Here is a 10,991-nt window from a genome sequence, read left to right on the forward strand (position 1 = left end):
TACAGAATAGTGTCTGGGCAATATCCACTCCTGTCTGCAGCTCCCATTGTAAGACCCGGGCCAGTCTATTCTCCTCATACATCTCCTCAGGAGATGGAGGTTTTAGGATATATTTAGGATGCAGGATACATTTCTACATTTAGAATACATTTGGCATGTTGCTCTCATTAAGAGATGGGATTCTATATGGCCAGGCTTCATCAAGAGAGACTCTAACAAAATATTCCCTTGTTTTAATTTTTGATTAGAAACCATGATTGTCTGGATTTTTACTTCCAAACAGATAACTAAGTATTAACTAAATATATTTTTAAAAACAAACATTAAACTACCATTATCTCAAACAGCCAATTCAGCTCCTGTACTAAAGCCTCCTTGCCTGGAATCTATAAATCAAGGTCAGGTTCACAGTGAGCCTTCCAGTTTAAGGAAACCATTGATATATATCATGCAGTTGCTGGAAGAGGCTCTTGATAGGAACAGAAATTATGAAAGGCTCTCAGGAGAAAGGCACTAAAATGAAAATTCCCTAAAATCTTGCATACAACCAAGTGTTAAGGCATAGGCCCCAATGCATATTCGTTTATACACTTGCTAGATGTTTGCTTCTGTTCTGTTTGGGAGCAAAGATTTTAACCAGGAAGGGAGAGTTACTAGTTTGCAGTCTGGATTTCCTCAATATAATACTAATATAACTGTATCCTAGTTCAGAGACTGACCATAAAAAGACAGACAGAAGACATCTGCAAGTTGTCTATGGCCCAGGGTTTTTTGTTTTTTGTTTTTTGTTTTTTTTTTGATTAATTTATTTATTTTATGTGATTATACTGTAGCTGTCTCCAGACACACCAGAAGAGGGCATCTGGTCCCATTAAAGTCCATTGTGAGCCACTATGTGGTTGTTGGGAATTGAACTCAGGACCTCTGGAAAAACCATCAGTACCCTTAACCCCTGAGCCATCTCTCCAGCCCTATAGCCCAGTTTTTAAGTAAATATCTCTGCCACGTCTTCCCCCTTTTCAAAAATCTGAAGTCAGTGAAAACAGACAATGTCTATTGGTCATTTTCTTTAAGAATGTGGCCATCTGGTTGCACAAGTGGCTGCACAGGTGACATTCCCCAGTCACCTGTGGAATCTTCCTTGTGGTGTAATCATTCAGTTCATATGTGTCTGTTGTCTTCTCCAGGTTTCTAGAGAGGAAAGCTCTTCCCAGCTAACTTCTGCCATACCTGCCCAGAGGAACCGCCAGCCCGGCAACGCTGCAGTCCTCAATATGCTTCGCGGGGGAGGCGGTGTTAGAGGCCTGTGGATGGATCACCACATCCAGCAGCCCTTCTTTCCAAGCCGCCGGACTCCACAGGAGAATGAGGACGATGATGATGATTACCAGATGTTCGTCCCATCCTTTTCTTCCTCGGATCTCAACTCCACCAGGTTGTGTGAAGAGAACACTTCAAGCCGCCCTTGCAGCTGGCATCTGGGACTGATTGAGCCCACAGAGATCTCCAGCTCTGGTCACAGGATAGTCCGACGGGCCAGCAGTGCCGGTGAAAGCAACGCCTGCCCTCCTGAAGTAAGAATTAGGGACAGTGATGGCTCTCAGTACTGTCCAGGGAGAGAACTGCAGAGCAGTCCTCAACCAGGAAGACAGGGAGGGATGACTCCCTTTGGGTCATCCGTAGAGTTGACTATTGATGATATAGACCATGTCTATGATAACATTAGTTTTGAAGACTTAAAGTTAATGGTTGCTAAGCGGGATGAAACGGAATCCTCTTTCTCCAAATCATCCAGAGACTCTGTTCGCCCCAAGAGCACCCCAGAGTTAGCCTTCTCAAAGAGACAGGCTAGCCACAGTACGAGCTCTCTCCACTCAAAGAAAGAGACAGCCTCCAGCGGTCAAGAGGCATCCAACCAAAGCATACATGAACACCAGAAAGTGGAAGAAAACATCTATGACACCATAGGTCTTCCAGACCCACCATCGCTGAACTTTCAACGCAGCAGCCTTCAGCAGCCCAAAAGGAGCACCTTCCTGGGTCTGGAAGCTGATTTTGCATGCTGTGACAGCCTGAGACCATTTGTCTCCCAGGATAGACTCCAGTTCAGTGAGGATGACATATCTTACCACCAGGGACCCTCGGATACTGATTATTTGAGTTTGTTATATGACTCTCCCCGCTGTAACCTGCCTATTGCAGATAAGACTCTGTCGGACAAATTGTCTGAAGAAGTAGATGAAATCTGGAATGACCTGGAAAATTACATCAAGAAAAACGAAGACAAGTCGAGAGACCGTCTCCTTGCAGCCTTTCCAGTGAGCAAAGATGATGTGCCAGAGAGGCTGTATGTCAAGAGCACCCATGAGCTGAGCAGAGATGCAGGACGTGCCACATCTATGCTGGCCCTGCCTGGAAGCCAGACTTTCCTCACGCCTGGGGAAAGCACGGTTGTCAGAGCTAGCAGGGCCAACTGCTCCCTGGAGGATGACCTTATTTCAACAGAAGGCTCCTTCCTGAGTCTTAACCAACTCTCTCTGGCCAGTGACGAGCCTTCTGAGGACAATCCCTATGACCTGGCCAGCTGCAGCCTGCCCCAAACAGACCCGGAAAACCCTGACCCTAGGATGGAGGTCACAGACAAGACCAAGAGCAGGGTCTTTATGATGGCCAGGCAGTATAGTCAAAAGATTAAGAAGGTAAATCAGCTTTTGAAAGTGAAAAGCCCAGAGTTGGAGCAGCCACCGTCCAGTCAGCATAGGCCCATTCACAAAGATCTGGTGGCCATCTTGGAAGAGAAGAGGCAAGGAGGACCTGCCATTGGTATGTTCCATACTCTATTCTTCCTTATCCAGAATCATGTGTGGGAACAAGCTTCCCAATTCTTATTGTCCTTAGAAGGAATACCCCCATGAGGACACTGCCATTCAAGTCTCAGACCACACAGGCCACAAAGCCACTGTTGGCCCTTCCCACTTTACCTCAGTTGGATCGTGTCCACTAGAGCATGTTTGGGCCTCAGGGTTTGGTACACATGTAATATTGCTACAGAGTTGGTACTATTGGGAAAACATTTCTCAAAGAGAGACAGAAATATAAAAGAAGTTCCCCATTTTAACCTGTGCAAGAAACATAAGCATTTTCCTATGAAACACATCTACAATGTGTTAGGGAGCAGATGTGCCTCAAAACTGGTAAGGTTCAGAATCAGCTAGATTGGGGCTGCTGTTTCTTACAGAACACCAATGAAAGTGCTCACCCCTAGTATGAAGGTAAGGGGATGGCTCAATTGGGAAAGTGCTTGCCATACACAAGACCCTGAGTTGAGCTTCCCAGACCCCATGTGAAAAGCCAGCTGTGTGACATGCAGAGACCAGGAGGGTGGGTCGCTACAGCTGGCTGGCCAGTCAAGCTGGGCTCAGTGAGACCCTGTCTCAGAAGATAAGGAAGTGAGCAGTTGAGGAAAACGTGTAACATAGGCTAGGCCTCCACATGCACAGGCCTCCACAGCCACAGACATGTACACACAACACAGAAGTTTCCAGTCCTGCTAGCAAAGACAAAAAAAAAAATTATTTACTTCTATCTTCTGTGTGTACAGAAGCGCTGACCTGTTTGTATGCATTTTTCCAAACTACCACATCTGCAATTCTTTGGCACCCACCTAGTTCAGCCACTACTGGGTTACTTTAAATAGCAGCTTCCCTTCGGTCAACAGCATCTCACCTGGTTCCATCACTTAATAATGCTTGCAAGAAGTTTGAATTCTTCAATCGGACTTCCTTGGTGGGTATAACTGGGATTTTAGATGTGACATAGGTGAGATCGGGGGTGCAGCAGCAAGTAGGTCACAGTGTGACGTGTTTAAGGATGATCTCTGAAGCTCTGGGCTGGGAAGAAAGTATGCGGCTTAATGAAAGAAAACATAAGAGGGACGTTCTCCTTGGGGGCTCTGCTCATCCCCAGACTCTGATCTCTTGGGTTGGAGCCAGGAATCTGTCTCTTTTATTCTCTTTTGAGAGGGGGGTCTCACATAGCCAAGGCTGGCCTTAAACTCTCTGTATCACTGAGCATCTTGAACTTCTGATCCTCAAATTCCAACCTCCTCAGTGCTGGGACGATAGGGGGATGTCACAGATACCTCATTTTATGTGGTGCTGGGATTGGACTGAGAGCTCTCTGTGTAGCCTTCCAGTTCAGCCACATCCATAACCCCTGGGATGTGCACTTTAAAGTCCATCTTGTTCTTAGGAACCTTGCTCTTGTCATGCCTTGTGACACAACCTGAAACTCCAGTCCTTGGGGTGTGGAAGCAGGGAGCTCTATAAGCTCTACCCAGTTCCAAGCCAGCCTGAGCTACGTAGTGAGGTTCTGGTTTGTTTGTTTGTTTGTTTGTTTGTTTGTTTTAAGGAAGAAAGAGAAAGAAGAAAAGCAGAAATCCTCCTATTTTCTGACAAAAAAAAAAAAAAGACAGAAACCAAGTCAGACTCCGTGTTGCACACATCTAATCCTAGCACCCAGGAGGCCAGGGCAGGAAGATCTTAGTTTGAATCTAACCTGGGCTACATAGAAAAACCTTGTCTCAAAAACAAAAATCAAAACACAAACAAAACAAAACCACCTAAATCAGCCTCATGACAAGGCACATCCATGCACATAGCACCACTTAGACAAGAGGATGTTACTAACCTCCTTTCCCTAGATTCAAATTCTTTCTCTCAGTGAAAACCAATCAGTAGGAAGAACAGATCTACATTGTAAGTGAGCGCAATAGATCAATGAGGAAAAGAGAGGCTTCCCTTTCAATGGCTTCCTAGCAGACCTGGAAACCAAGGCTCGCACTTGGTTTCCGAAAGGTTTCTCAGGCTCTTCTGAGTTCTTCTTTATAATTAAAATTAAAGTAAAATTTGATCTCTGAGTGGCTTCGAGAGAGACCAGAATGCTTTGTGTCCTGATAATGCTAAGTCATTTACACCTCCTTTCCAATGCTTGTCTTGCCACTTGTTTTATACAGGAAGTGACTTCAGGGGGACTCTGGGGGCAGGAATAGGTGGCCTTGGGAGCTGTTGCATAGCAGCAACCTCAGCCAGTGGTGGAGACAGACCAGGCCCTTGTTTTCTAGATTCAGAGGAAATACACTATTAAGGTTTCTGATGACGACAATGTTAATGGTGTCAGCAGACTATAATTTAGCAATAATATCCAGGGCCGGTCCACCTGGTTTATGAACCAGCCACTAAGATGCAAATCTCTAGAGCTCAGAACAAAAGAATTTGAGACCTGTAACTTCTGTAAATAAATTTCTTTTTGCCCACCTTTTAAGTATCGTGATTGCTGGTTGGGGTTCCTTTTGCCATTTTTACTTCTGGTTTGTCCTGCTGTCTTCTTGGGGCCCCATGTCTCTCCTCAGCTTTGTATCCAGGTCTTTTCTGGACGTGCTGGGCCACTAGGCTACTACTGACTTCCTCCTCCAGCAACAAGGAGCATCCGAGGTGCTCCCAACACCCCCAAGGTGTCTTCTTAGAATGCCGATTCCCCAACACATGGCAGGAATGTACCCCTGGGGCCTGCCATCTCTCAGCCCTGGCTCTATCCAGGCGATCGAGGCCACTTCCTGTGCCCACTAGGCTTTCCATCCGTTGACAATGTGACTCCTTTTCTCTCTCTCGTTTATCTGGGCACAGGACGTCGTAATCGACTGGACCGATTCTCCAGACTTCTGCGCATGGGCCTTACCACTTTGCCAGGAGCTTGCTCTCGGTGTTGTGCGGAAGGAAGAGCGCCCTATTCACCTGCTGAAACCCTCGAGCACCTTTATTGAACTCTGTCCCCCGGGTCTACCGGCCCCGGGTCACATGTCCACCTATAAATCACCCAACCAGGTCCAGTTGCACCCACCGTTAAGAGCCTGTTGCAGCATGTGGCCAAATTGTTCAGTGCTAGTATTCGAGACCAAAGAGGCTGCTTGGGTTTCTGTATCTTGGATGATAATTCTATATAGAATTGAGAACTCAGAAAAAGTAGGGAAGGCACATTTCTATGCTTCTGTCTGAGCAACATCAGAAATATCAACATCTTTCTAACCCTCTGTCTTGGAGTCAACATGTCTGATATTTCCTGCCCCAAGAATTATTTCAATTTTTGTCTTTGATAACAAGAACTCCAATTTTAAAACCTTCAGAAAAAAATAAACCAGAATTAGCCTGATCTTACCATATAATTGTTATGTTTATGTCCTGTGTAGATAGTAAGATCACAGTCAAACTTTGACCCAACAGGACTTGCTCCGCTTGAGAGACCAGCGGTGGCCACCCCCTTCCTATACATCTGGCTAACAGGGTCTATTTAATCACAACTTGAGCTCTGAAAACTTGTCTTATTCCTATTGGCATCATGCAAGTTGTAAACTCTCTCATGTAGGAATATTAAGACAAGAAATAACTGAAAAACATTTCCTTTTCTAGTGAGATACATCAAATTCAGAACTGTATACGGCCCTCTCTCTTTTATCTAAAGATTTGATCCAATGCCATCTGTCTGCCTCCCCTTTCCTGCTGATGTGGCCTGATTTCTATACTATCTTGACTCTATTGGGTGGTCTCAGGAAGGCCCCATAAATCTAAAATCCTATGCTCAAAAGGAAAGGAGGGAAAACCCATATAATGAAATAATTGAGACCAATTTGTTTCTAGAAGCTTTTTGGTTCTCAGAGCAAAGTGTACAACATTGTTCTCTACAACCAAAAACTCACAGGCTATCTGCAAAAATAAACTAAGCTATAAAAGTGATTAGCTGTATGACTTTTCAGTGTGTGTGTATGTGAATATATACATATAAGACTTTTAAAACATCTATCTTTTACATATGTATAAAAATATGTGCCTGCATATGTGTATATATACCATGTGCGTGCAGGTGCCCTCAGAGGCTAGATAAGGGTGTCGAATCCCCAGAAACTGGAGTTTGAAGGCAGTTGCAATCCACCCAATATAGGCATTCTGGAAGAACAGCAAACACTCTCAACCACTAAGCCTTCTCTCTAGCCCCACTTAGAATTTCAGTTGGGGAAAGGGTTTTGAGTAGAGTAGGGACTGTGGGAGATTTTGAGGGATGGATGAGACTTGATCAAGCAAAGAAGAGGATGGTATGAGAGGAATGGCTTGAGAAATACAATGGATACCTTAGACATGATGAAAGTAAGGAGCCATGTCCTCCTATAAGACATTATGGGTAAATTTATACCAGAATACTTTTATTTGAATTGTGAATTAGCTCTGTTCTCCCTCAAGTTATTGTCTCTTTGTCACCTTGTGGAATTTCAGTGCTCTCTGACTAGTTATAGGTCAGCGCAGGGCTACATACAACATATAAGGGATGGCATGGGCTGAATCATATATGACTTTGCCTAAAGCCCCAATTCCCTGTGGTTTGGTGTCATAGTTAATGCAACATACCAGGCTTTGGGAGAACAGTGACAGAAAATGTTGAAATGCAGTGGATGGCTATGCAGTGTCTCTTCAGGCTCTGCTACATTTGAATTCATGTCATGAGTCTTTACTATGCTACTTAAGGAGGGATTTGCCAAGGTTTTGCTTCTAGAATTCTCTGAAAAATAATCTCTGACCTTAAATGCACTCTGAAGTTTGAAACCCAAAGCATCTAACTGTAAACTCTAACGAGATGCTTTGATTATCAGGCAGTAGGGGTCAAGGGGTGACAGGCTGGAGGGGTTACACCTAAGAGCACATGATACTAGTGAGGTGATTCCATCTTCGAGGAATGTAGACTGGAAGAAATAACAAAAGTTCCACTAAATGCATATCTCTTTGCAATTAACAATAGGTTACCAACCATCTAAATAGTTCATACACACACACACACACACACACACACACACACACACACACACACACACACACACACACACAGATATATATATGATTTGCTCATTGTCATAGGCGGGCTTGACTTCCTTCACTAATGTCATACAGATGAGGTCTAAGCAATACATGGGTGCACAGTGTTCCTCGATATTAGAAAAGTCATGTGGGCCAGGATCATAGCTGGGAACTGCTGGCCCAAGAGAACGACCTCTCTTAAATAGCAAGATCTAGGTCATGTCTTTAGAGATGACTATATTCTGAAGTGAGACAACATGGAGAATGTGCTGCTGCTTAATTTTCTTGGCAAGTGTTTTTGTGAAAGTAACTGTCAAATCCTGTCCTTCAGTCAGTGCCAGAGAGCATTCAGCTATGGAGTCTATGAGCATTGGTTATTGATGGTTTTGAGATAACTCTTGGCTTTGGAAGAATGGACAAGGATACATGAGCTAGTCTTTACTTGTGCTAAAGGAAAGAATTCTCCTAATGTTGGCTGCCAGGCAATGGCTACAAGGTTATCTGGAAACCAGGGGTGTTGGAACAGCTCTCAGGAGCCAGCTTCTCTAAGAAAAACTTGTCAGAGGGCAAACGAGAGTAGTATGAAGCCAGGAGAGGCTACAGCATTGTGGTCCTGCTTCTTTTAGGACATGAGGTATTTTTATGCATCAGAATGTAAATCCTGGCATTCTCATTTGACAATGCTTGTTTTGGGGACTAAAACCATTTTGTGGGTTAAAGGAGTTTTCATGACATGCACTGTACTCTTGCAGATCTGCTGTTCAGATCAAATAATGTAAAATCCAATCAAAGGAAATGAACTCTTTATTAAACTGAGTTATTTTTATTAATGTGGCATTCAGTGACTACTCCCCCTTAATCTTAAGTCTTTTTTAATAAGTCGTTTTGGGTGTTGTAGTCTTTATTTAATCTTCCTATACAAGGATAATCCTACGTGTATTTATTACTTCGTTATCTACCTTCCAGGTGCCAGGATCGCTGAATATTCCCAACTGTATGACCAGATTGTGTTCAGAGAGACACCCCTTAAATCTCAGAAGGATGGCTGGACCAGTACCCAAGAACCCGCACTCCACAGGCCTGCATCACCTCCCCAGGTCCAGGGCGCTGGTGAGGACTGGCTTTGGCATTCGTCCTACAGTAACAGAGAGGTGGCGGATTTCTCTCCCCAGACAGAGCAAGACTCAAAATCAAAATACCCCGTCACGTTAGAGAGCATCACAAAAATTATGCCCAGACAGTTGTCTGCTGCTTGTTCGGTGCCTTCTCTCCAAGGGTCGGACCCTCTGCTGGGCTCTGTGCAGCAGCGATGCAGCGTGGTGGTTAGCCAGCCCCACAAAGAGAACTCCGGTCAGGGTCATCTTTACAACTCGCTGGGTCGCAAAGCAATCAGCGCCAAACTCCAGCCATATAGTAGACCTCAGTCATCTTCCTCAGTCTTGATCAACAAATCTCTGGATTCCATCAACTACCCCAGTGAGACAGAAAAGAAGCAACTGCTCTCTTTACAAAAAAGTCCCAGAGGCGCAAGCCAGCAGGACTTGCTGTCGGGGCTGGCGGACTCATGTCAACAGGACACTGGCAAACAGTCCGATCTCACGCTGCAAGACTCACAGAAGGTTCTGGTGGTAAATAGAAATTTACCCTTAAGCGCCCAAATCGCGAGCCAGAACTACTTTTCTAATTTCAAAGAGACCGAGGGAGATGAAGACGATTATGTGGAAATCAAGTCAGAAGAGGATGAAGTGGGACTGGATCTCTCTCCAAGGCGGAACAGGAAGTCTGACCCAAAGATCCCGGACCCTGACTGTTCTGATAACATCTGTCGCCACAACACACCTTACTCTTTGAAAGAGCCAGTGAGTGGCAGACTTGGGCTTCCTCCTTACCTGACAGCATGTAAGGACTCTGATAAACTGAACGATTATCTGTGGAGGGGGCCATCACCCAATCAGCAAAACATTGTCCAATCTCTGAGGGAGAAATTTCAGTGTCTTAGCTCAAGCAGCTTCGCCTAGGTTTCTAGAACTGTCCGAATTAGCTCCTTAGCAAGTTACCAATACGAATGAGGTTGGTTTTGCTGTATTTTTTTTAAAATATATGCCAGTTTAAAACAATTTTGTAATAACAAGAGGGTAAGTGTGCTTTCCTTTATAGCACAACTCTTTGAGTGGCTGACCATGACATTTACCCCTCCACATCCTGACAGTAGCACCCACTTTTAGAATACCTTCTCCCCACATCCCAAGGAGTTCTATACTGTGACTCAGAGGCACTGCAAGTGAGTCTCTCTCACGGTTTTTAAAAAGAGAAACTAGAGTTATTTAAAGAATTATGCTTATATGCAACACCTCTATATTCGTGACAAGACTCAGAATGACACATGCCAGGGACCGCTAGATAGACTGTGGCCTCGTCACGTATTTTAAGGAAACCATGCTGGTGTCCCGATCCCATTTCCTTGAGATGCCAACATGCTGTGACTATTGAAAAAGTTTAAAAAGTTAAAATGTAGCCCTAGTACTGACTTGCTCTTAGGAAAAAAACAGTTTTTACTTGTGTTCCAGGACAAGGCCCAGATGGTGTGCCACTACTTAGGATAATTCTACAATTTCTGAGGTAAAATAAACTCTTTCATGGCTTAAAAGAAGCCAGTCTTAATAAAATGCAAGTCAAGTTGATTATTAGATAAGACAGGGAGAGTTCTGGAAACACCCTATTTCTTCATATTTGCAAGAGAAGCAGCATTGCCCCTGTAAAAACAACAGAACAAAACATCCCGCTGGACGGACTACTGTAGAAACCTGTCTCTTACCGATAGAGAGTAAAAATGCACTTAACTGACCCATCTAGAGCAGTTCTTTGTAGACACTTCCTTGAGCTTGAACTTTCCTGAGCTTGCCCTACTGGAGGAGTCCTTGCCAGTAATGGGCAAGAGTGTACTTTCTAAACAGCTGGTAACCCAGGGCCTCTCTCAATGTTTTGGAACATATAGAAGAACAGAGACTCTGGTAGCTGGGTTCCAACTAGTAACTTTACACTGTCCTCACGGTCTCACACAGCACTTCCCTGTGACAACACGCAGGATAGATA

At 44.4% G+C, this 10,991-nt stretch overlaps 1 protein-coding gene across 1 annotated transcript in view; it reads left to right on the top strand.

Annotated features, from left to right (window-relative positions):
* Plekhg1 (pleckstrin homology and RhoGEF domain containing G1) overlaps positions 1-10,392 on the top strand; it is a 197,319-nt gene extending 186,927 nt beyond the window's left edge. Inside the window, exons 15-16 of the mRNA XM_032894795.1 lie at positions 1,188-2,823; positions 8,865-10,392. Of these exons, the coding sequence (XP_032750686.1) occupies positions 1,188-2,823; positions 8,865-9,916 (2,688 nt within the window). The 3' untranslated portion in view covers positions 9,917-10,392. The remainder of the gene's footprint in view (positions 1-1,187; positions 2,824-8,864) is intronic.
* The last annotated feature ends 599 nt before the right edge of the window (positions 10,393-10,991 follow it).

This window comes from Rattus rattus, chromosome 2 (assembly GCF_011064425.1).
Source record: "Rattus rattus isolate New Zealand chromosome 2, Rrattus_CSIRO_v1, whole genome shotgun sequence".
NCBI lineage: Eukaryota > Metazoa > Chordata > Mammalia > Rodentia > Muridae > Rattus > Rattus rattus.